The 27,198-nt window shown below is 40.7% G+C and overlaps 1 protein-coding gene across 5 annotated transcripts in view; it reads right to left on the minus strand.

Moving 5' to 3' along the window:
• Positions 1-4,499: 4,499 nt before the first annotated feature.
• The window catches only part of PLAG1 (PLAG1 zinc finger), a 47,759-nt gene continuing 25,060 nt past the window's right edge, over positions 4,500-27,198 (minus strand). Inside the window, exons 2-6 of one of the 5 annotated variants that reach the window (XM_052703177.1) lie at positions 25,583-25,762; positions 23,272-23,494; positions 11,874-11,973; positions 7,765-8,123; positions 4,500-7,189 (exon numbers count right to left, since the gene is read on the minus strand). In XM_052703177.1, coding sequence (XP_052559137.1) covers positions 5,926-7,189; positions 7,765-8,006 — 1,506 coding nt within the window. In that variant the 5' untranslated portion in view covers positions 8,007-8,123; positions 11,874-11,973; positions 23,272-23,494; positions 25,583-25,762 and the 3' untranslated portion in view covers positions 4,500-5,925. Of the gene's footprint in view, positions 7,190-7,764; positions 8,124-11,873; positions 14,625-23,271; positions 23,495-25,582; positions 25,763-27,198 lie in introns of those variants that run through there. The other 4 variants (XM_052703179.1, XM_052703181.1, XM_052703178.1 and 1 more) reach the window with 4 other exon arrangements.

Raw genomic sequence — 27,198 nt, forward strand, 5'->3', positions numbered from 1 at the left:
ATTGGAAGAGCAGGGCGTTAGAAATATATATTTTGAAGAGCAATAAAATGTGACTTCAAAGCAGTTTCACAGCAAATGTTAAGTCTTTTACTTTCCTGGAAAACAGTTCATTCTGGGGAAACGGCTACATGGGGAAAAAACACTTTCTACAACTTTCTGCAATTGCGGGTAGGCTGCTGGTTCCGCGGTACCTCTTCGCTCAGTGCATCGGTCAGATCTGTCAGCAAGGCTTCCTCTGCAATGTCACGGGCAGACAGGAGGTGTGTGATATCAAAACAGTGAAGTTTCTCCTGGAAGCGTATCAGAGAGGCAGCCCACACACTGTGCCTGTAACACATGCCACAGTCTCACAGTTTCTCCTACAAACTGTAACAATAAAGATAAATTACTTGCATTCATCTGAAGGAATGGAGCGAATCACTCGCCCGTTTCTCCCACATGAGACCCCCAAACTCACCTTCCAGCTCTCCACAGCATTTCAAAGGGCAGTTTGATGGCAAATGCAACTGCTTTCTTCGGTTAGAATCTGTCTTGTCGCAGACACAGCAGCATCATCCAATCTGTTCCTTGGTAAAATCACGAAACGCAGAAACTTACGCGTGCTAGATTGTCTGAAAAACTGACATTTTACCAGTCATCAGTCAGAAAGAGTCACACCTGTGCAAAATCAGAGTAACTACACCCAGCAAAACTGGATGCACGTAAAATTACTTATCGTCATCCCAAGCATGCAGACCGAGATTATCTATTGAAATGCCAGGCGTAAGTTATTCATTAACTAAAACCATTCTGTAATTTTATTGATATATTTTGTGGAGTTCACATATTTTTGTACAGCAAACATAACACTGTAGGCCACAAGAAGCTGCAGCACTATTGTTTAATAGCAGCAAGGTATATTTTATAATCAGGGTATGTGGACAATAAATAGTCTGTTTCTTTGGATGTGAATGTTTAAAATGAAGTTCTGCTGCAGCTTCATAATGTGATTGCTATTTTACAGAGCTTATACACAAAAATATATACGCAATCTTTTTGTCTATATTTTATACAAATACAACAGTAGTTTGTGAATACATTTTAAAGTACATATACATGATAAGCAACTCAATTTCCCATATCACAGGATAGCAAATTTTTAAATGCAAGAAACATACACAAATTCTGTCTGGAATGCAGGGTTTTCTGTGTTCTTTTTTTCTCTATTTTTGACTCAAAAATTTTATCATTGAAAGATTTTAGCATTCGAGTCCAAACAATTTTCCCACTATCTAAAAAATAGAATTTCAGCAATCCGAGTCAGGTTTGGGTTTGTCAGCATTCCCCAATATACTCTTTCCCAGTTTTTGTCTAAATTTAGAAGCTTTTAGTAATATATAGTATGTTCTTCACTCCACACCATATAAAAAGCCCACATTTAATTTTAACTAAATCATCTATTTTTGTGAACAAGAGCTGGGCTTGTCAGCGTTTAAATTTGCATGTCCAACATTTTACTTCTGCAAGTGCATATGAATACATTGTGGTGTTGTACAAAGTTCATTAATGACAAATTAAGTCACAGTATAAAAATATATCATACAACTATAGGTCTAGTATAGTCCTTTTTTCTATGGGTAAAAATACATCTGAATGAGACAGGGAGGTTTGTAGCACCATGAGAGGAGTTGTATCCCAAGTTACATTAGCAGCATGATCCAATATAACAATATTGCAGGAGTGTTTCTGAGGAGATAAACATTCACTCTGGTTCAACTGTACCACTGAAGCTTATACTGAAAAGTGTTTACATATGATTAGCAATAGTTCTGTGTCACTTCCAGGGCTAGATAACTGTTATCAAAAGACACTGCCTTCCAACAAAGTAAGACACCCTTATTACATAAAGCTTTGGGACTATCCAAACACATTTTGAACTACTGTGGCATTGTTTGTACGCTGAGTGTAATGCTAATGCCTATGGTTTTAATTGTACACTGGGAAGATGCAGAATGGGCAGCTAAGTCTATACAGTTTACTACATACCAGGTAAGTACATTTATTTCGGAGGCTTATCTATAGACTGAGAAGAATACAGGATGAGCTGCTAAACCAGTGTATGAGACAGACATAACGAAGGATGCAGCCCTGCTCCCCTTGACGTCTACGGATGCAGGATCAGGCCCTAAGTTAACTTCAGACAGCAGCATAGCGTTGAGAGCATATGATAAAAAAATCTGCATCAAATACTGCGTGTTAAATATTTTTGCAATAGTTACCACCCAGAACTCCAGAGGACACAATTTACAATTGGTGAGGACAAACTCTTTCTTTTTCTTTTCTTTTTTTTTTTTTTCTTTTTTCTTTTTTTTTTTGACTGGTATTCAAAATGGCAGTAGAAGACAGTGTAGTTTGAAACATGTAAACCTAGTAAAAACCATTGTAAAACCCTTAAGAAAGACACACTGGTTCTGTGCAATATAGCAAATTGATAAGAAAACACTGTAAAAATGTACCTGTTTAAAATTACAATGTCTACCATTTTGTACACAAAGCATTATACCAAAGGCCTACATATATGTAATCTAATGGCACTTGAAACAAATTATAATAAAAGGTTTTATAATAAAAAGCATAACCTGTAAGAAACTTTCTTAAAAGGTTTAGGTTTTCTTTTGAAAGTGCTATATCTTGTAATATGTGTAACATAGAGGTTGACCAAGCTTTATTTTAAAAAATATTGGCCTATAATACATGTTTAGCTCACTAGGCAAATGATCCTGAAAATATGTACTCTTAACATTCATTATTAGCTTAATAAAGCAATCAGCTCTGGCTCATGTTTCAGTCAGTATATGGTTTTAAAAAACCGCTACTGCCAAATTAACAATAAATCACTCTATTCCACAATTTACTACTAAATTAAGCACAAGCAACAAGTACACAAAAATATATATATTAAAAAAAAAAAAAAACCAACAGAACAGAACAAACAAAACAAAACAAAACAGAAACCAACAAACCTCACTAGAAGTTTCGAAGTTGCACAAAGAGTGGTGCACGATCAGCCAGCCCTCCCCCCTCCCTCAAAGAACCAATTTGAAACCTAGAAAACAGGGTTTAAAAAATGACGTTTTAGTAGTTGCCAATACTGACTCTGCCTAAATAATATCCAAAAGCACTGATGTGTTAATATTGCTTACAGTGTCATATCTGCTTCCGCACCGTCCTGCATCCTAGCTCAGCGGCACAGGCCGAGCGCAGCCGCCGGCTGCAGCCCTGACTGAATGAGGTTCAATACCTTGTCTGAGGTCCCTGCTCCTCCACTGAAATGTATGTCTACCTCTGAAGTGAAATGTCAACCCCTTCTCAGGAAGCTAAGGCACTAACCAAGGAGTAAGGACTCCGGCTAAGTACTAAGAACTGGGTGTTGGCCGAGTGTTTGTTGGGTTTTGTCATCGAGTCTGATCAGCGGCTGGGACTGATAAGAGGTGGCACTGCCCTGCGCTGAGTGTCACGTGTGCCACATCGACTCCCCTCAGCGAGCATCTGGCCAGCTATCTGGCAGCGGCAGAGGAAACCGAACTTATTTGTGACGCTCGAGCAAAGAACTCCCTCCAGGCCATCCAAAAACTGCCCACAGAGCTGAAGCTCCCAGGGCCTGTGTGCATCACTGTCGGGAAGAAGAGAGCGGCCCATCCATTCCACAGCCGCTGCCAGAGCCGAGCAGAGCATCTCTCTGCTCACAGGGAGAGGCTGGGCTCTGCTTCACGTGGAACAGAGCTCACAGGAGCAAGGGAGGCCGTTGCTCTTCATCCCAAATTGTCTGAAGAGACTCAGAAGAAAGCCAAGTTGTCCCTACGTGCATTGTGGTTGCTGATTTTTAACCAGAAATACATTCTGTGGCGTTCACCTTGTGCTCTGTTCACCTGTGTTTTTCTTTCCTTTATAAAAGCGATGAGAAAAAAAAACAAAAAAAGCAATATTGAACAAATCATTCAACTAAAGATGTAAGTAAGCAAGCGATCTGTTTCATAGAAACCAGAGGAAGCAGTCATGAAGCAGAGCTAAAAGCCCACTTTGAGATAACAAGCTCCTAAACCCAAAATCTAGGAGCAATTTGTAGAATTTCAAAAGGTATTTTCCTTATTAATACATCCTTATTTTAATGCCTTTGGAACACAAACACATTTATAAAAATGTTATCTTTCAGTAATAAAATTTAAATACATATATGTATAAAATAGTAAAACTACACCTGCATATTGCTCCTAGAATTAAAAAAAAAAAGTAGGAGCTACTGATAAAACATCTGGAGCATGAGCTCCTTAAATGGGAGCAACTTTTGTTTCTGTGAAGTATATTTAGTTTAACCACTTAAAACCTCGTATGAATCCTCATTATTGTTTGAGAGATACTAATGTACTCAATTTCTATTTTAATTCCTCGTACAAAAATGACAAGGAAAAGTGTGTTATTGTTGAATTACAGCAACTTGAGTTTGCTTTCGTGCATCACAGGTTTGTTTTTTTTTTTTTCTTTTTTCCTCTTTTGGTTATTAGGGGTTGGGGAATAGAAAATATTGCATTAGGCAAAAGTGGTGTAAGCAATATGCTTTTACTTCACTCCTAAGAGTCCTGTCTTTAAATCTTGGCAGTGGGCAAAAAGTCCCTAACCAAGTACCCAGGTGTAGAAAGTATGATTAACATCTAACTTGTTGCTTAGGAGGACATAACACACCATGTAACACAACTGAAAAGTTCATTCCAATAAAAAAAAAAAAAACCCAAAAAATGGTATCTGTAAATTTACATTCACTCTCTGACTGCACACTAATATTGAAGTTAAAATAGATACACACTTTCTGGCTGGACTTGATCCACCCTTTGGTGGTGGCAGCTGGGAGAAGACCGATGCCTACAAAAGTCAGTACGCTACTGGAAGATTCCTATGCAGTACTCTTTCTATGCTACTAAAGGTAAAAAAAAACAGCAAGTTAAGAATTAAAACAAAAACTGCGACAAAATATTCTGCATTACTAAATTACAACACTTTTATATTTCAAGATCAGCCATTAAATTTGCCTGTTTTCCTCTACCAGAGTCATGAAAGCACAACACAGTTCCAAATTCAACTTGAAACTTTTGTCAGTTAGGCAAGCAGAGATTCTCTGTTGAAGTTCTGTTCAGCCACGGTTTTAGAAAATTAAACTGTATTCTTTTTCTTCCAATATTTATAACAAGCCACAAAAATTTAAGCCAGAAAATGGCAAAATTCTTAACACCTTTTATAATGACTTCAATATAAGTCAAAATGTTATATATATGTACATGTGTATATATGGACTTCGACATATACACATCCAAATTTTCAGAAAAATCTGAATTCTATCTTCATTTAAAAATCAAAATTTGTCATTATGGAACAGATCAGATGTCACCATTTGGGAAGAGGTTTTTTTTTTTTTTGGAAAGGGAACGGAGAAAATTTTTCCCTGATCTTCAGGAACCTTTGTGATACACGTTTGAAATGGATCCTTTGCAAATGCTGTAATATATAAAAGGTAAAAATGGTAGCTCCACCACATCAATAGAACAGAGTGGCTGTAAGGTTGAAAAGGTTTTAAAAGGGATGCGTGTTGAAAGTTTGCTTGGGATGACTTTCTAGTGGACATTTTAAATGGGTCAATTGGCAGTGAAAATGAAAACAATACAATGAGACTTTAAAAAAAAAAAAAACAAAAACAAAAACAATGAAGTAAACACAGCTGAGAATAAACACTTTCAAAACATTTTTAAAAAGTTAATTTAAATTTCTTACTGGCTTCATGAGATTGGTACTGTACAAAAGCAGAGAACTGATAATGTCTTATAGTAGGCACTAAGTTAAAAATGGTCACCTAAGGCATTTCTACAAATAGACAGTAACAAGCCAGCTTTGTACATCCTATTGGAAAGCTTGATGAAATCGTGGTAGGGTGGTGGTTGTGCTTAGACTGCTCGTGAAAGCTGCTGACAATGAGTGCAGAGACCCAAGACCTATACTATTGCTAGGATCTTGTGGATCCTGTGTCTGTGGTGGAAGTTGAGTCATAGAAGAATGTGCCTCCTCCTGCGTGTAACTCATTCCAAGGTTTCCCACCGAAACAGAAGGATTATAGGGAGGGCCGTTGACGGGTATGAAGTTGAACAGCTGAGAAAAGTCCAATGACGGGGTGTTTAGAGGTTCACTAATAGGAACGGAGCCCTTGGAAAGGGAAACCTCCCCAGACCCATCATCTAGTGGCCCTACTTGTGGATCCAGCCCTAGTTTTGATGAAGATGCTTGAGAATCCTGGGATGAAGAAGGCATACCACTTTGCAACTCCATTAAGTAACTTTCGATTTCCCCTTTCAAAGGCTGTTCTTTTTCAGGCATAGAAACTGCATATGAGGTAGAACTGAGCGGATATTTCAACGATAGCTGGTGCGAAGGGTGGACAGACTCCATATCTATTGGACAAGGCATCCCCAATGGTAATGATGTGGCAACCATTTGGTGTGCAGATGCAGAACTCTGCATGGACTGAATCTGAGTGTTGTAGAGATTTAATTGCAAAGTGTTTGTAAATGGCTTTGATGTCAGTTCACTGGAAGGTAACGACATCACTGGAAGCAGCTCATCCTTGATAGGCACAGAAACGTTGCAGGTAAAGGGATCTAGAAGGTCCATTGGCTCTGTTTTGACCTTCAAAAGTTCTTGGTTGTGACTTTTCTTCATGTGGCGCGTTAGGTGATCCTTCCGCCCAAATCTCTGTGCACAGTACTGACAGAGGAAGTCCTTTCTTCCAGTGTGCACTACCATGTGTCTACGGACATCCTTTCGGGTGTAGAACCGACGATCACAGTGTTCACACTGGTGTTTTTTCTCCTTCACTCCACCCGATGACTTGCCTGCATGAGTTTTTAGGTGCTCCAGCAGCACTCCTGTGCTTTCAAAAGTCTGCAAACATACCTTACAGGTGAGGTCACCGCTTGTTGCAGCATGCAAAGCCAGGTGACGTTTGAACCCAAGCTTGGTATTGTAGTTCTTTCCACATTCTTCACACTTAAAGGCCTCTTTGTTGGGATTGTGTGTATGTAGGTGATTCTTTAGGTGATCTTTTCGGTGAAACATTTTCTCACAATAATTACACTTGTGGGTTTTCTCAGGAGAATGAGTAGCCATATGCCTTTAAACACAGATATATTCTGTAAGTAATTATTTTGATCAAAAAACACACGTGCTCATTTTTTTAATGGCAGCTAAATACTACACTAAGGTTGCTTTTCAACAGAACCTTTTAACTGAAAGCATGACACTACAAAGACAGTTTGACAAATTAAAATATAGTAAAACACGAGCCATTTCTCTTAAATCGACACTTTAGTTTTGGTGGGTTTTAGCTACTGTAACAGGGGTATATGGGCAAGTATGAAAGTACTTGTGTAAAAGTCCATAGCCAAAAATTTTCAGTCCATACTCTTTTCTTGTGACAATTCCTTATACAAATGCAAATTCTATTCTCATTAAGAAAACAAACAAACAGAAAACAAAAACAGAAAACAAATTAAGAAACAAAATCAAAGACAATAGCTTGCAAACTTATGTAATTTAGATTTCTAGAAACAATCCAATGGCTACTTTTAATTAACACATCCTCTCTGCAATCAGCTGAAGGCGTACACAAATATATACTTTTACACGGCTTAACACGGCCAACATAAAATAGATAATATAATCTGAAAGATAAATAGAGTTTAATACCTTAGTAATTTGTACTTAGAAACAAAGGCCTTGGTGCAGTCTTGTTGTGTGCACTTGTAGGGCCTCTCTCCTGTGTGAGAGTATGAGTGAACCTTTAATTTCTCAACACTGTTAAAGGCCTTGTCACACAGTTGGCAAGGAAAGTTTTTTCTTGGTTTGGTTTCACCACGCTTACGTTTCCCTGAAGGGACTTTCTGGGTATCTCTTACTTCTGACAAATCACCAGGAATGACAGTGGCCATCGCAGCCTAAACCAGGCCTTCTTGTTGGACACTTGGGAATTGCCCAACTCCACTAAATGATTTAGCTTTAGATGGCTTCTCAAGTTTCATGTGGTCGTAAAAGAAAGCAAAAGGGGACTGGAAAAAAAAAATAAGAAACAACTAGTTTGTAACTAAACTTAAATTCTGAAGTTTACTTGCTATGTGATGCTTCTGAATAAAAGTTAAAAATAAAATTAGGTTCAGCTGGTCTAATGTAATACCTGTAGGTTTCTTTACACTATTTGCTGCAACTCTTATAATGCATTGCTCAGGATGAACAGATCCACATATGCCCTGAAATTACACCTCACAACCTTCCCCTCAGGCATTGATGGAGAACAGCAAAGTTTGTCAGGTTTCAGGAGGCATCAGACAAAGAACTCACTTCAGAACATATGAAGAAAGCTTTTGGCAGCTTCAGGTTTCAAAGGAATTAAAGTTGTGCCTGTGGTGTTTGTACAGACATACACACACATGCACGCACACATGCACATACACGGTTATCAAAATGAAAATCTGTACATCTTGAAATGCAACTGGGAGTTTGAAAATCTACACGAAAAGCAGCTTTTTGGCAGTTTGGGGTGGGGGGGGGGTGCGAAGCTCACACTCTCTGGTATATCGGCTAATTTTGGTTACTGTTTGCATGTCTTTTCTAGCAAAATGCAAACATTTACGATCATTTCCAATGCCGAGTGAAATTCTCCTCTGCTAACAGAGCTGTGATGTCTCACTAACAAACTTCATGGATTAGGCTTTTTATCAGCCCAGCATGGGAAACCTGCATTTTCCTCAAACTACCCTGCAAGGCGCAAGGGTTATAAGTGTGGAGGTTGAGGTTAGCTTGGGATGAAGGCTCTCAGACCTTCAGGAGGAACCTAGCCCTTCCTGATGCGCTGCAAACTGTGAATGAAACCAGCAGCCTTTGGCTACAGGAGGTGTGTGATGCTCACATCTGAATCTGTTGGCAAGGATGACTTTAAATTCACCATCTGGTAACGTATGGTAGCAACTGGGTGCCTGTGACTACAGGGCACTCAACAATCCTCCACTGTCAGAAGTCACTAACAGAATCACCAGAGCACAATTGCTACTTTAGATGCTCAACCCAGCTCTGTCCATGGTGGGAAGGGCCAAATGCGAGGTCTGCGGCATCATGGACAGAGAGGAGGGCGGCAGGAGGGCTACACTCAATGCAAACAGCGGGCAGGGCTGAAAAGCCCCACATTAGGCCTTTCTCCCACAACACTGACAATTCCCCCCACCCTGGTGTCACAGCCCTGCAGCTGCCATCCAGCCCGGCCCCCACCAGCACAGCTGCGCAAGAACAGGCCGGGCTGGGCCGGACGGCAGCAAGGCTGTGGGCAGAGGCTGAGGCTTGGTGGCTGGCTGTCCCCGTGCCCGCTTGCAGCAGGGCCAGGGAAGCCGGCAGCTGCTGGGACAGGTGGAGCAGAGCAGCCAGGAGTCAGGCAGGGAGCACCAGGCAGCAGCTGCTCCGGCCTCGTGCCACCTCCCCAGTGAGCAAAGCAAACTCATCCCAGCCGGCAGCAGGGGAGGCCTGGTAAGCTCCAAAGCCCCTGCCACAGCCCAGCGCCGTGCTGGAAGAAAGCGAGGAAGAAGGAAGGCCTGTGTTTTCCTCAGGCTGTGACAGGACAGGAGGGCTGTGTCAGCAGGGAGGTAGAGAAGAAGGGAACGTGCCTTTTTAATATCTGCATGTGTATTTTTAAGAATGCCTCAGATTTGAGATTTCCATTTGAAACACATATATATAGAGTAACATCTTTGTCTATGCCTCTTCCTCCCTCCTTCCCATAACTTCTCCCTTGTCTTTGTAAAAGGAAAGAAACACTGGCAGACCAAGATGGAAATTTGCTACCTTTCAACCCTATAGTCTTTGAACAGCAGATTAAGCTGTACCACACTCCTAAAGCAAGAGGTTTTGTAAGACCACCTTTCCTCCCACCAGATTGACATGGAACCACTAACTTCTTTAAAGATACCCAGCAACAGTAAAGGTGTTTCTTTAAGGACTCTTATTTCAGATTTGCCTCTGACTCATTCTCACTCATGGGATGAAGCCTAGGGACAACAATTCCATGACTGGGAATGTGCAGAGGTCTTCAAAGAATCAGCTTAATTTCAGTTTCTGTCTCATAAGCGATTTTCTAGCTTATGAGTGAAAAAAAAATTGAAGAGTTGTTTGGAGACTTGAAATCAAAGTATTTCTGCATCAAGAGTAAATGAAGACCAATTCCAAAGACTTCAATGGAGCTGCTAATTGTAATTAAGAAGAGAATCTCATTCACATGATGAATTTGTAGATTGAAAGATTTTTCAATATACACTTTAATTATGATCTGGTAACATCATTTATTGTGCCTTCCGTAAACAAACACACTGGTCTTCTATGTACATTGGCCTGAAGATAGAATGAAACTTGTTCTAGCCATTTTCACAGAATCACAGAATTGTAGGGGCTGGAAGACACCTCTGGAGGTCATCTAATCCTCCTGACAAATGAAGTTCTGGGGAAGAAAAAGATACCAGCACACTCTATGCTTGTACATAGTGTTTTCACATCCTGTGGGCACCTACATGGCTTCACTGCACAGTAGCATCTCCAGGAGTGTCCTGAAGCATCTGATGCCTTGAAATGGGCCACTACCTGTTTGCAAAATCCCCACCCAGCCTGAGAAGGGCAGGCAGCATTAGTGCAAATACTAAAGGGAACATCCTCTATTGCTTGCTGTAAGGGAGCATGATTAATTTGAACATGCTGAAACAAAGCAGCAGGTGGCCTCCGTGCTCAACAGGTGACAAGGGAAAAAGCAGGCAGGACTGGTGGGATGCAGGCAAGGTTAGCTGTTGGGTGAAAAGTGGAGAGAGTGGACAAAATTTTGAGGCATGGGGTACTGACAGTTGTGGGGAGCACTGCGTATGGATAGGAACATCCAAGGACAAGACAATGGAATAATCTGATAATGCTGAGGGGCAAGTGGGGGGGGAGATGAAAACACATCAAGCTGGAGAGACTCAGGATATTATTAGATCATGCAAAGGGCGATGCGCAGGGTCTGATTCTGATGCAAAGCATGCTTGTTGTAGAACAGCATATGAAGTTTAACTCTTAATGTAAACAGCACTGACAACTTCTCACTCCTGTTCTAACTGCAAGGATCACACCCAGGCTTGAGGCCATCCTATATTCAGGCCAATATTATGTTACTTCCATCTTCTCCAAAACCTCGGGTAACTTAGTTGCTGTACCAGATGTAACTCAGCACATTTGTGTGAATGAAGAATTCAAGTTTTGTTTCTCTATGATCAAAACTAATTAAGCTGATTTTGAACTGCATTTAAGTGTCCTTAACAATGCATTATTAGAACAAATATAGTATGGATTCAATCTTTGGCAATGACAGTGTTTTATTAAAAAAAAAAAAACGCATGTAAACACTCTTTATCTCAGTATTGTTTCTCAACAGATGAGGCAATCAAGAACTTCAGTATTGATTCCTGAATAGTAAATAATCATCTTTTTTTTCTTTTCTTGTGGATATATAGACTGAGCAATGGAGATACAACTTAAAAAAACACTGATCCTCAAATATTACACTTTCCAAAGACCAGCTGAAAGAATTTTATGAGTAATATTGCCTGTTTGTGTCTCAACATAATTATCACTTAAAATCCTCATTCTTATTGGTGCTTTCACAACTGCAGGATGAATGATTATATGCAGTATCAAATATAACAAACACATTACACGAAAGCTCATATGTAATACTATTTTTAAAGAAGCATATACTTAAAGCAGGAATAAAGTAGCTTCTGTTCAATGCACACCTGATGTTTGCCCACTAAAGTCCTCAGATTTTGGTCTTAACCAGTTCCGCTGACTCTTCTTGGAGGAAACCAGAATCCAGTACTTCCCATTTTTACTGGTCTGAAAAAGAAAAGGAAGAATGGACTAGACTCCAGCTAAACCAGGATATTCAGAAAGGCTGGAATGTGGCAAGACTGGGAGTTGGAAAGAATCAGGAAGGAAAAGTTAAAAGGGACAGAACCGATCCATGCACTGAACATTATGTACTGTTAATTATAAACTGTATGAATCAACTGCTCTTGCATTATCAGTAGCAATTATGCACTTCAATTTCCAATATACTTACATCATTTCAACTAACGCTATGCTGGACAGTAGTACAAAGAAATAAAATAAGACAAAAGCAAAGAAGTTTTCAATAAAGTTAAAAACAAAAAATCCACAGACCACAAATAATTTAGAAATAACAGCAAAACATGTAAAACACTGGGCCCAGAATTGAGTTTCTTACTTAGAAAAGACTGAGTAAGAGAAGATTTCTGGATTAGGCCCAACTCTACTAGAACCTAATGCCTTCATTCTGCTTAATTATACAGGAAATAGCAGCTTAAAAGGTGACCTGCAAAGGAAAATAAAATTAATTTAAAAAAATAATAAAGCATCTTAATGATGTACATGCTACAGGTAAATCCCAATAGAGGGCAAGTCTAGGTGTGTCTGAGCAAATCCAGAGGGACTTTCTGGAATTTCCCTTACAACTCCTTTTTTCCTGCCTCTACCCTTTTATGAAATTGCAGTACATCTCCCTTTTCCTGCTAGAAGGCCTCCTGGATGATACAGGAATATAATGGAAACACACTCAGCACTTCATTCTAAGGGATAGGCTTACCCCTTCCAACTCATCTAAGTATGCAAGAGAAAAGCTCCATATAGCACACATACACTTGGTGTTATATCAGGCTGGAGGTATCTGGTAGGAGCTATGGCATCATGCAACATTGCCCCCTGTACAATTTTCCTGTCCCATTTTCCATTCTCTCCACTACGGTTTTCTTTTTGGGTTCCAAGTTCAGCCTTGCGCCACCCCAACTTCTTCTGCTGGTAACTATGGATGTGAGAAAACCAGTGCTTTTGAAAACCTATCAAAAGTGAGAGTGCTTTACAGTAACCCACCAAGGCTTTCTGGCAGCCTAAACAGGAGTTTACCTGGGGCTTTTTTACATGCAGGTAGGGGGTAGAAACAGGTTCAGTACTCAAACCCAAATCGAAAGCTTTGTTTTTAACTAACAAGAAAGTGCACAGACACAACTCTCATCAAAACCACTTCGTTCTGGGGAGAAAATGCTGATGACTCCTTGTGCAGTCTCCCAGCAAGACCATTATAAGCTAGTTACCCTATGATGCCTACCTCAATGTCACCCACAGCAGAAGAGCTTCATTATCCAAAAGTTTCTACTACAGTAGTTGGTAATAAGCAGACAGCATTTCAGACAGACATAAAAATTTAATGAACTATGTCCAAAGAGACTTAGTCCATTCAATATTGGTATTTACAGACTATTTCCAGTTTGTTTGTTTGTTTGTTTTTTAATTCTATCTACAGTAATATAATGCCCCCTCAACTCTTCAACGATTATTGTGTCGAATTTTCACATCTGAAGGAGCTCTAGCAAAAAGCAGATGGCTTCAGGGACAGGTCATCAGAGGCATGGGAAGACTATCAAAGCATGTGAAACTGGAGCAACTGGAACAAGTAAATAAAGAAGGTAAATGCCAAATGTAGTTGAAATGCTGAACTGAATGAAGGAGAAAGTCAGGTACTCTTATTCATTATCTTACAAACAAAGCACAATTGCAATGTAGTGAATCCAGACGTGGGCAATTCTGTACCTACTACAATTAGCTGGGATCTCAGTTTCTACAAGACCAAAGCCTGCTTAAAGAGCTCAGAGAGATACATACAAAAGAGGAAGAGATTCTGTCACATTTGACAGAAACAAATGTAAAAAAATACATATATTTAAATTCTATATTCTACAGCAGTCAATCTGCTAAAAGACTTTCTTATGCACAGAATGCCAAAGTTGTCCACTACAATGCTCATTTTTAGACTATCTTCCTCAGAATCTTCTGGTGCTAGAAAATCTCCAATGCAGAATACTGGACAAAGATGCACCATTCTTCTTGTAACTGCCTATAGTTGCTAAGCTTTCAATCAGATGAGATAAGAACAATTTTTTAATCAATACTAAAGCTTAAGTTATTGTCCACGTGAGGCAGAGAAGCACCACACTGCAAAATGCACTGTTGTATGTGCATGCCTGAAATCCATGTGGGAACTTCTATAATTTGTCAGATTATAATTCTAAGAATTATTCAGATCTTCTGCTATCTGTCAGGCCTTAACTTTGCTAACCTTAAAGGCATCCAGATCATTGCCAGTTAGACTATATTTGAATGAACAGCATCTAAAGAGCCAAAGGAAAAAAAAAAAGCCCCCCCATGACTAAGCTAAATTTATTCCTGCTTTTGATAATAAATAGAAAGTCATTCTTTTTTCCAAAATTCACAGGTCATCCTTCAGAAAGAAATAGGTGCACTTAGAAATGCTTTAAAATATAATGCAATGTGTAAACTAAAAGGATGATGAAGACATGAAACAAACACAACTAATAATCCTCCTCCTAGCTTGCATTTCTTATTTTAAATAAAGGAAATCATCGGTGTCATGGTTATTTTCTTTCAAAATAGGGTTATAATGTGAGCACAGTGTTGACTGTGAGGTGAGCATGTACTCTAATGAACAGGATCAAGTTCTCTGAAGATACTGACATACTTCCAGGCTGGGCCTGTGAATCCTCACGACTGCTACCATGAGTAGCATAAGTGAAAGAACTGCCCAGCTATGCTGTTCTTCTCACTACTACACCTAGTGTGAGATGGAAGTACATGGGCAGAAGCTGATGGCCTCGCTGGGAGCACGGTGTGAGGACAGGAGAGCTGAAACATGGACTGACAGCTCAGTTTGGGATGAGAGGGGGGATGAACATGTGCAGTCAAGGAAGACAAGAGCTGCTGCTGCTGCTGCTAAGAGTGGTAATGGATAAAACCAAGGATGGCCCTGTTTAACCTCTCTCAGATTTGCCACCAAGGAGTAAAGATTCTTTCAGAGTAAAGGACAAAAGATCACTTTTGGTATCCCTGCGGAAAATGTGTATGGAAGAACCACACCTATTGTAGTGTAAGTAGCCATTTTTTGTCTTTTTTATATCAGGGGATTAATAAGTAGCTACAGAGAAGCAAAAATACTGAGGAAACCCAGTCTGGCACACCAAGCTGCCAGGGTGATAGCACCAGTCAGTGACAGCAAGGGCAGCAGATCTAGAGGAAGCCTCAAGGGACAGCGTAGCCACATCCCTTGGTACAGAAGAGCTAAACTGGCAGACAGGCAGCACCTTCACTTCAGTGCAGCGGAACTGAATGAGAAAACTCCTCACCAGGTCTGTGTGTCAACTAGGGCAATCCAAATTGCATAAATGTCATCAGGACTCCTGAAGATGAACAAATCTACCACTGGGTTCAGGCAACCGAAGAAGGAGAACCACTTAGCCTGCTCCCATCTTCTTTGCTCTATCAGCAGTCAGTTCAGTTTCCAGAGGCGTGGATTTAAACCTTTTTCCTTTCAACTCCTCTGATAGGACAATTGCTGAAAAAGGCAGGCAAAAGCATGCTGGAATCTACAGCCTTTAGGCTTCCCCCCGATCATCAAGGACCACCAGGCCTACTGCAGGCTTGTACTGACTGGGACAAATGGTAGTCAGTCTCTCTGACTTTGTAGAAAAATGTTGCAGTTTTGCAGCAGGATAAACACCTCAAAATAGCTGCAGAAGGTCTAGCCTCCAACCTGAGTCTTCCAGAGATACCTCCTACTGACAGTGAACTTGCATTATGGGAAGATCTCAGCTGCAAAAGTTGACCAATGAAAACGGTCAAGCTTGCAATAAAAATTCATGCTTAACTGGCAAAGATGCTGAAGAATGGATGACTTCAGGGGTGTCTTTCTCAGCATTCAATTAAAGTCAGTCTTCTGACAGGTGCAGGTGTCTACATCACTATTTGTTCTTGGCAGGTGATCTGATACACACTCATTTGAACAGCATGTCACTTCTTAAAGGAAATAGCACAGCCTGCTCACCTTTGCTGCCATTGTTTAGAAGGACAAGGGTAGGAAGATGCAGATTCTCCCCAGTTCATTCTTGTGAGATTGATAACCAGAAGTTGGTTTAACCAGGGTGCCTACCTAGGCCAGAAAGGCTCATGTCTGCAGTTCCAGAAGATTATACTTCATTTAATTTTCTGTCTGCTTTATTGTGTAATTTGGAAGAGATTTGAACAGCAAACAACATGTACACACACGTTTCACCCCTAAGCAAAGAAGACACCTGGCACGACTGTCTATAAACACGGCACTGCCAAACGGCAGGATGGACGGATTTCAAAGCCTAGAGCACTGCCTTCGGCCATTGTGCAGGATGGCAGAGAGAGGAAGGGAGCCAACAGGTATGTTATCTTGCACTAGCAGAGAACTGGCTAGGTTTTTTAAGTTGATCTTCTCTCACAAGCCTGAAGAAAGATAAGAGAAGACCAAGGAACACACATGGAGGCCCCAGTGGGTGATGAGATGACACTGAGAGGTGGGTGGCCACTTGGCCTTTTACAGTTTTGGATAAGAGATACTGTAAATAGATGTTCAAAGATGTAGACACTGGCTCAACTTTAAATAAGCATTTCATGTAAGAGAAGCATGTGTACATACACAAACTAATCACAAAAGAAACAATGATGTTTTGAGTTTTTGTTTTGTTTTTAATACAAGGCTGTATTTGTCTTATCATGAAATTCAGGGCTTTCCCTTATTATCAGGAAGCCAATTTCAGAAGAACCTTTTAGTTTGGATTCACATTCTAGTCTGCCCTGTGCAGGGATAGCTGAACGACCATGGCAGCAAGAGCACACGCAGGCTGCAGGAAGACAAAACAAAATCCAAGCACGCAGCAGGAGGAAAGCTACTGCAGGGGAATGGAATGATGTGGGCAAAACAACGAAACTATCTATCTGGTGATCTTGGGTATAAACATAAGAGTGACTTAAAATAATAATGCACAGGACTTCACCCTTGGGGGAAAACAGTCTTACAGCTAAAACATAACAAATTAACATAAGCACTGAAACCAACATGAGGCAACCGCCTTAGTCTACCGTCAGTGACAGCACGTTGCTGATGCCTATCACGGAATGGCTGGGGTTGGAAGGGACCTCAAAGATCACTTAGTTCTAACAGCCCTACCATAAGGAATATTGCCAACTGCTAGATCAAGCACCAGCTCAGGCTGCCCAGGGCCCCATCCCACCTGGCCTTGATTGCTTCCAGGGATGGGGCACCACAGCTTCTCTGCGCAGCTGCGCCAGAGCCTCACCACCCTCTCAGTGAAAAATTTCCCTGACATCTAATCTGAATCTCCCCTCCTTGAGTTTAAAACCATTCCCCCTTGTCCTATCATTAATACCACATACGCCTAATACAGGCAGTAATGATTATGCTACAAAGAGCGTGACATAAAAGGCAGGAAAATATAAAAATTGAGATATTTCATCAATTCAGAACTTTACCAAATTCTTTTTGAGATTTTTTTTTTCCCCCTTGAAATACATTCACAAAGCAGAGAAACTTTCTGAAATTGCATAAAATTGACTACAGAAAAATATCCACATCCTTTCAAATTAGTGAAAAAGTTGGTTAAGCGAGGAGAACAAATGTCCCAGCCTATTTTTTTCCTATAGTAGTAAGCAAACAGATCTCACCAGTAAACATCTGATAGGCATATGCACTTTTAATAAATACATCCATTATTGTTTTAAACTTAATAAAGCAAACTTTCTAGAGAAAAACTCTGTAAGATGCTTGGAATAATGGCAGTTACAGGAAGATGAGTATTTATCTCAATGTGACTGCTACTTACAACAGTTTTTTCCTTGATTATAAAACTTGTTGCAACTCTAAAAAGCTGTGCCACAGTCAAGAAATGTAAACAACCAGCTTTTTAATTTTAGAAAATAACTCACTCTTATACTATGCAACACTAGAAAGAGCATTACATAAAATCCTGTTGTGTTTGCCTTTTTTTTTTTTCCCTTGAGTTTCTGGAAAAGTAAAACACGATTTTACCAGTTGATGAGTTTATTTTATCATGACTTAATAGTCCGTAATTTCAAAACAACAACAACAAAAAACAATCACAGCACTACCCAGCATTTCTCTGTACTTAAATTACTCACGTCCACTTTAAATCTTGAGAGCTCAGTTTTGGTGACTAAATATTCCAAAGGATTCCTGCTGATATAATAAATCAGGGAAAGCAAGAACTGACTAGAGATAACCCATCTGATGCTCATGGCTTTTATATGCTTTAAGAATTTCCATAACACTGCACAGACATTTTTCTAAAAACTCTGGCAAGGCTGTGATGCAAACAATGTTGATGTAATTAGTTTCAGAATGTTTAAAACATGTAAAAGTGCCTCTATATATTTTAGAATTAAAAAAAAAAACAAACCCAAAAAACACACACATGCACAAAACAGCCCTAGAACCTACCAGGAACAATCTGCAACCATTCTTAAACGGATGAAAGCAAACTTTGTGTAGTAACCAAGCTCCTCTCCATATAGGACCATGCCATTCTAACAATAAACTCCAATGAAAAACAAATCCTGTATATGTACAAGTAAACACAAACACATATCCAAAGCATATCTGTGAGATCCTACAATAATACAATTAACAATTAATTCATATCCAGAAGTAGTTATTTTAATTTGTCTCAAGAGTAAAACAAGACACTCAAACCTCTTAACATGAGAGTCAAGTATGTGAGACAAATTAATGGTACATCTTCTCCAGTATTCTGTCTCTAGAAATAGCCAAAATAGGCAAAGAATCTGTGATATCTCCCACCAACACTCCTCAGACTTCCAACTACCTTGATGCCAAGAGCTTCCTGAACATGATTTCTGTTAATTTAGCAACTTTTAGTACGTTGTCCTTCCAAGCAATATTTCAGTTTTTCGGTCTCCCCTTAGAATCCATATCCATTTTTAATATCCACTGCACTGATGTTAAACAGTGGGAGATATCATCTCACATGTCTCTCCACTACCAATTTTATGGAGATGCTCTTACTTTCAAAGGCTTAGAAGTTGTCTTCTCTTAGCTTGGTATGTTCTTGTTCTAAAAGGTAGTGGCCAGTCCTCTTCCTCTCCTCCTCTTCCACTGCAGATATCTGATTTTGCAAATTTTCAGGATGTTGTCCTCAAGTCATTGCTTTCCCAAACCAAAAACCCAGTTTCCATAAGAATTCTTCATTTGATAGCAACCCCATGCATCTCATCATCCCTGTTACCCTTCTCTGAGCCTCTCCCAGTTCTAATAAATTCTGAGATGAAGGTAGCAAAAGTGAACACAGCACTCAGGATACGATTGAACCATGGATTTCATAGAACCATAGAATCATCAAGGTTGGAAAAAACCCACAAGATCATGCAGTCCAGCCATCCACCCAATACCAATAGCTCTCACTAATTTATATACTTTCATAATGACGTTTTCCCTTTTACTCTCTTTTCCCTAATATCTCCTATCATTGGAGTTGTGCTTTGGTGATCAATGAGTCAATGACTCAGAATCATCCCCACGTCTCAAACCTCTGTGGTAATGCTGAGATCAAACTCTTGTATCTGCTCCTCAGTTATCCTCATTTATCTCTTTTGAATTTCATTTCTCATTTTGTTTCAGTCTTCAGAATTTTCAATCACCTCCTACTGTTCTTCAAGGATGCTTCCCTTCTTCACAGCAAACAGGCTAATCCACTTGCTCATCCCTTACTTATATCATTTATGAAAGCAAGGAACAGCACAGACCTCTGTGGAATGTAACTGAGAAACACCTGTAATAGAGAATTTTCTTTTCACTTCTACCCTTTGATCCCACCTTCTAGTCTGTCATTCATCTGTGCAAAGACCTACGGGCATTCCCTCCTGAAAACATCACTCTGACTCTTCCAGGACAATCATGGTCACCGTCATTCTACGCTTAATTACAGCTTCTACCAAAATTAACTGATGGAAATCTCAGGTTTGCCTGCTGCAGGTCTGCCTGGACCACCTCCAAAACCGTGTTCTACATACTTACATTTCAGAACTTTTTTCTAAGCCTGCATGCTCCAGAATGTGTAATTTCAACATCACAATTAAGCTGCAGAACACAACTAGATAAGATAGAAAGTTAAAAGCTTTACTCCTTGCGACAGTCATCTACCTTGAAACATAACACATGGTATTTTTAACAGTTTCAGTAATCTGTTACGTAAAAAAGTTACTGGAGCTTGGCCTGCAAGGTGGAATTCACAAGGATATTGGTGAACAGAAGATAAACTCCACTCATGTTTATTGTTTATAATCTTGTGCAGTTTAGCCAGAGAGGGATAGTCAGCTCTGGAACAGCACAGAAAAAAAAGCAGCTACTACTCACACTACTTTGTACTGTGCCCATCATTTAAGCTGAAAACGTAAAACTCATGGAAGAGTTCAGTAATTTCACCTGAAGGTCTGCTAGGCAGACAGCACAAAGGAGCTGGCCGTGCTGGAGATGTTAACAGCTAGAAGGCAGGGGCAGGTTTTAAATAGCAAAGCCTATTAAAAAAAAATCATGGAAAGAAAACATAGGACTGCAATAATCCAATCACTGATTCATCCCTCGGGCTTGGAGAAATCCTCTGTTGTGGCACAATTTTTTGCCTGGTGGGAAGGAGAAAAAAGGCAATACCCATCTCACCAACACAAGCTCGAATAAGAGGGACAAACCTGTGGAAGAAAGAGTGTGAAAAATCTTGGTGCCACATAAACAATAAAGTGGCTGCAATAGCACAAGACCTGTGATGATGGTTAGGAAATTTACACTTGGGACAAATAGACAACTCATGACAAACATAAATAAAGTAACTGGGAGGAAAAGTGGTCTTCCCAGTACTTTTGTACTTTTGTCCCATCTTGAGTTCACGTGTTAACTATGCAGCAGTTCAAAAAACACTGAAGCCCTGTCCTGAACAACATTGCCTGGGGCTGAAAACTGTGAGAAGGTTTAGCACTGTCAGGTGTTTTTTTTTGGTTAGCATTTTTTTTCTGCTGTTTTGTTTTTTAAATATAACCTTAGATGTATTACTTATTAGTGCTATTTCAATTAAAACCTTGATCACGTCTGCCCTGACTCCTCTGCTTCATTTATCCCAGCCCCAAAGAAAGATGAAAACTAACAAAGAGTGCAATTTGCAAGCTGCAAATCCTCCAAGATACCTTACAATTGAGGAACCACTGCTCTATCTGAAAAGAAAATAACTTCATGGATTACTGTAACTTTACATTAAATGAAGTGTCACTTACATTTAGTCAAGATGGCCTTGCTACTACCGCTATAGCTCTGATGTTGGATGATCGTATCACAAAACCTTATGAGATAAAACACAAAAGGCTTAAGGAAGAGTAACTGAAGATGCAAAATGCTTAGGGTAAAAATAACACATTCTGAAAGATACGATGAGTTCTGCTGCTTTATGTCTCAAGCAGTACTCAATTATCATGTATATGTGAATGATTTAAGACAACACAGAACAAGGGAAAATTTGAAGCAACAAAGCAGATCTCTCTCCAGATTGGTCAGTTGCCTACAGCAACCTGCCGTCAGTGAGCCCTTCAGAACCCCCAGCTCAGGCACTGAAGGTAAGTTTGATTTGGTCTCTCCATACTAGCTTTGTCTAAGCAATGACACTAGCATATACACAACCAGCTTACTCTGATTATGCAGAATTCACAGTGCTTGCCTGCTGTTTTGTTAAGAGAGCATCCTTGTTAATGAGACAAGGATGTAGCTCTGCATTTATTCCTGTTTCCCATTCAGTGCACTGAGCAGCACATTCAGTTTGTCATGCTGTGTATTTTGGGGGCACATGTGAATTGATAAGGATTTTGAGATTTGATGTCAAATTAGTAAATAATTTAAAAAAAAAAAATAAAGCATAATGTAGACCCAGATCACTGAAAGCAGTGAGAGGAAATGAAGCCAAGCAGGTTAGTATGATTTTAGAATCAGTTGGTTGGCAGCAGCTACAAATTTCAAGTAACAAAGGCAGAAGTTCCCCAGGTCCATATAAAGTCTACCCTGGAGCTGCAGCAACAGCAAACTAATCCGGGAGCTCCTATCAGCCTGATGAAATGCCATCAGCACATAGCCACCAAACAGCTTTACCATTAATCATTAGATAATTGGCTCATTACTGGCAGGGCAGCCAAGCCAGTAAGGCTCCCTGCAGCACCAGGAAGTTGTTCCACGTCATGTCAATGCACAGCAGGTCACCTACAGGGACAGGGCTCCTCACTGGCACAGAGACAGGTGGTGAGACACATCCCTGTTGCCCTGCTCTGTCTCCACCTCTCAAAACACACAGGCTTAAGACAAGCACATTCCTTCACATTCTGCTAGACATGGCTGATCACAGTAAGCATTCACCACTATCAATACTGAGTGGTCTATGATGAAAGATCAGTCATGTTTGTTCTCCACAGTTTAAGACAAGTGCAAAGGGGTTGTTGTTGTTGTTGTTGTTGTTGTTGTTTTTAAGCAACACAGTTTAGACACTGCCTCCCTGATTTCCAAACCTACATTAAGTGATGGGAGAAAAACATATGCAAGATTTTGCCTTGAACAACTGCCAACAGAAAGGTGGAAGGAAGATGGTGACAAAAAGGATGGAATAAAAACAGTCTCATGACTGCATGGTATGCAGCAATATTTCATGCACATTATGGGAAAAAAATCCTGGAGGGCAGATGGAAACATGGAGATGTTCTTTCGTGAGCCCCAGAGAGTGCATTCCTCTAATGTGCTCTCCAACGAGATGCTTGAGCTCCTTCCCTGCTGTGGGAAAGTAGCTGTAGATTAGAGAAAAATTTGCAATCATAAAGGTTTTAGTTTAATTTTATTTTTAAAATGTGAAGGGATAACTTTTACATTGGTCATGTATTCAGTTCATGTTTCAAACAGGTACTCAGAAAAGGGATTTATTTACTGATGTAGATGATGCTGCTTTTTCAAAGGAAAAAAAAAAGACCTTAAAAACAAAGTAGGTACTGCAAGGAGTGCTCCTCTAGATGACACACACAAGATTCCAAATACTGTCAGAAAATACTTCTAATTAAATCAGCTAACAAAGTGGTCTTAACACGGAACATCTCTATGTATTGCTGGGTGTTGGAGGTAGAGGTGAAGCACATGACCAGTGTTGTGTTATAACTGTTTATGTTTAGCACCTTTGTATTGCCCGTTTCTTGTCCCCTTCCAGAATTGCACAATCCATTTCAATCTTCTTGGGAGTTCTGCAGGAGACCCTCCTTTCACCACTCTGCCTTTGCAATCTCCTGCTGAGCTGACAATTTCAAGGTTCAGATCCACCTTTCATTTATCTTCTGAAATCTGACGGCTATCTTTTAGCTAATAATTCCCCTCTTCATACGGGCTGCAGCTTTTTATGTGCTAAGAGAAATCAGAAAAAAATAAAAGAAGTTACTACACACCCCACTCATTACAAACTGCTTTAATAATGCTAACTAGCTTCCTCCCTCAACCACATTCAAATTCTTCTCCCCCAACATTTCTTTTCACCACGTTCTGTTCAAAACTGCAAGATGCTTTCCAAATTGCTTCCACATACTATATATGCTGCTTTAGGTTTTTCTGGGACACACGTGATGGAGTAAGCTGCTCACTACTGTTTCCAAACTCAAAGTCGTCAGACTCTGTTGGACAGTTATTTGAAAACAAAGGGTTTTGGTTGTATTTAAAACGAAACAAAACAAAACAAACAACAAACAAACAAAAAAAAAACATTGGGCATTACATTTGTAATTGCACACACGTGCAACTAGCTGTCCTTATGCTGAAGGATACTACTCCCTGGGAGATGAAAGGGCTTCATTTCTACAGACACAGGTAAGCTGAGATAACACACTGTAAGGCTGCCTACTGAAAAGCATCATCCAGGACGATTAGGTGAGTATATCCTAGAAGGAAGGGGGTAAGAAAAAAAAGGAAAAAAAAAAAAAGGAACTCCTTTACCTTGCAACATTTGTATTAAACCCCCCTCCCACACATTCATTGTGGCTCCTACAAGTTACTGTAAAGCACGCTGCAAAATTAAGACAAATCTGTACTGGTAGTTACATATACACAAGTCCACTACACTAAATAAAGTTTTAGGAAAGCAAAGCAGTTTGAAATTCCTTGAGTGCTTCACCCTCAGCAGAGATTGAGCACGCTAACAAAGCTCAGCAACAGCACGGCTTTATATTTGAGGCTGCATTCGGATTTATAAACACTCTGAGCATGACTAAGGTCTGGAGCAGGGGGGCAGCATAACCAAAGCTGGGGAAGGCTGCGATTAGCGAGGAGGAAACAAGAGGAGATCAGATCAGCTGAGAGAGGAGGCAGAAAAGTGCAACTCATGTCCGGGACCTGGCACAGCAAAGAAGTGAGCTGCTTTAAACACAGATTTAGGAGGGTGATGCTCTTTCGGTTGATGGAAGGGGCAGGAGAAAGAAAACCACACAGTGTGAAAAATGCATAAGCATCAAGAAGTGTGATCAAGAACTCTTCTATTTGTGATGTCTGGTACCGAAGAGAGAATGCTAATAAATCCCATGTCAACAGTGCAGATTTGTCACAGATGACACTGAGGAGTACTGAGGTGAGGGGTGCAGCCAGGAGGGGGAGTCACATGTAACATCATCCATCCACTGCATCTGTGCCTGCCCCAAACAACCACTTCCCTCCAGTCTCTAAACCCTCTCTCCTTCCACCCAGGCAAGAAGCTGAGATGCCAGGAAGCAGGAAGGAGAGCTGTACCACAGCTCTAGCTCAGTGGGGAAGTATTTGCTCCTTGCTGTGTGTAGCCATGAACCCTCCCCACAGCATCCCGGCTCCCCTACGCAAGCAGAGAGAGAGCCATGAGCTCCTGAGATCAGCATCAAGAGCAGGGTCACCTCTCCAATCCTTCTAGAGATCTCCAGGCTTCCCAAACAGGGCAGGGAACTATGGGATGGGCTGCAGAGACTTGGGTGGCAAAGAGACCTTCATTATGGGGTGGGTCTCTTACACAGAGGGTAGGAAACAAAGATAACAAGGGGAAGGAGAAGAAGGAGGTACAGGGAAACTGACAATAAAGTTTCCAAGTAGTACTTCAGCAAACCAGGGCTGGTAATTAGGCAAGGTGAGCTGAGTGAGGGCTGCATTGAATTTACTGTGTTCGACATAAAATAATTTGAGATGGGAAAGGAGTACCAATAGTAAAGCTGTTATTCTTCAGGTGAGAGGATAAGAGAAGCAAAGACATGTAGGAATCACAGCTGGAGCACAGAAGATTGGAGGGGGCCAGTGAGCGAGAGCACGTATGTGTGGGTGAGGAACCCACGGCTAATAAATAAAGACATGCCTGACCTGCGTTTGAGAACTGCCGAGTGGAACTGCAAATGGAAGGCCGCTACCTGAGCCACAGCTCTCCACTCCAGAAAAAGTAGTTCAAACCCTACTGTGAAATTATTGTGCAATTGGGCATGCAGTACTTACTGGATCGGCTTCCTCCTCCAGTCTCTGCGGGATCCTGTGGTTGTTTCTTGGGTATTGCTCGCATCTGATGAGTCAGTGCTTCCAGCAAGCCCAGGCCAGGCTGGACAGTATGGCATAGGTGAGGCTACTGACCTTTACTGCTGGGCTTTTACCTGGCTGCCTCAAGCCTCTGCTGTGGCACTGTGCACCATCCGGGAAAAAAAATAAATACGTCACTCCTGGATTTGGTGGCAATGTCACGGGCAGAACCCCAGCCCAAAGAACTTGTGAGGGCACTGAGCAAGAATCTCGTTATGTTTCCTTGTCAATTGACAGATCCATTACAGCCTTTTTTATTGATTCATCCCTGAGGACACCTCCAGGTGTGCCCTTTGGCTTTCATTTCTGTGGGCACTGGCCTGTATCTGTACGTCCCGCAATGACTGTCATCTGAGTAGCATCAGACATGAACAAATGAGAGGCCACACAATTCCAGAGACAATGTAGACCCTTCGTAACTAATAAATCACCACAACCAAACTCTTCATAATCTTTATCGTAAGTGCCAACACATATAAAGCATTTACCACTAATCAGGATGGTCCTGGAGTAAAGAAGGACATGGGTAGAGAGCCAGGTGGGAAGAAATACGGTACAGAGAACAAACTAGCATATTATAAGGCAGTAACTCAGACACCTTAGAGAGGAGTCTAACTGACTGCAATGTGCATTTCCTGCACTTACTGCAGCAAGCAGCCTTTTTCTGACACAACCTGCAGAATTCAGTTCAGCACGGACACTCGATGCCATGAGAAGAACACGTTCAAAGCAGCAGCCTACTGTAGACAAAACCATAGTAAATAGGGTGTCTAGACTGTTGATCACAAAAGCTTTCTCACTACCTCTGTTATAAGGTTTACAAAAGGGACAATTCTACCCATTATTTGCTTGAGTGATTCCTATGTTTCTGTTCTTAGAAAAGCCTAACAGAAGTAAAAGAAACGCAGTAATTTTTTTCATGCAACTTTCTGCCTGTTAGGGTAAATTTCAACATACAGAAGGTAAAAGCAGATCATTCCTCATCCTCTAAGAGCCTGCTCTAACAGACAGCAGAAATGTGTTTGGGCGGCTGTTTTTAGGCATTTCTTCCCAAAGCACTGAGATGCCCAAAGCACGAGTAAGGTAGATGTACATTTCAAATCAGGTAAATCCTAGTAGCATCTCTCTCATACTCCTCTGTAACTTCAAGCAAAAGGGGCCCATATGTGCTGCCTATCTGCTAGTGCATTTTTATTAGCTTCCAACCCTTGCTTAAATAAAGAAACAAAACCGCTTAAATAAATCCACACCACCTCTCTGTCAAGGATCCCTTCCCCATGCAACCTGACCTGACAATCCCACTGGGCTCCTGCAGATTCTCCAGCACAGTGCTACCATCATTCTGCAGAGATTTCACCTCTCTAACAGAAAAACCTAGGAACCTCTCCAGCTCCGAGCTGCCTTTAGGTCAGCCTGCTCTATGAAACAACTGTTTGACTTTTCTCTTAGATATCCAGGCTACTCTTTATTTACAAAGGCCTGGATGTTGAGATCACACCCCCACAAACAAAGACCATATTTATTTACAGATACTACTA

The sequence above is a fragment of the Tympanuchus pallidicinctus genome, unplaced genomic scaffold (genome assembly GCF_026119805.1).
Source record: "Tympanuchus pallidicinctus isolate F22 unplaced genomic scaffold, pur_lepc_1.0 scaffold5, whole genome shotgun sequence".
Lineage (NCBI taxonomy): Eukaryota > Metazoa > Chordata > Aves > Galliformes > Phasianidae > Tympanuchus > Tympanuchus pallidicinctus.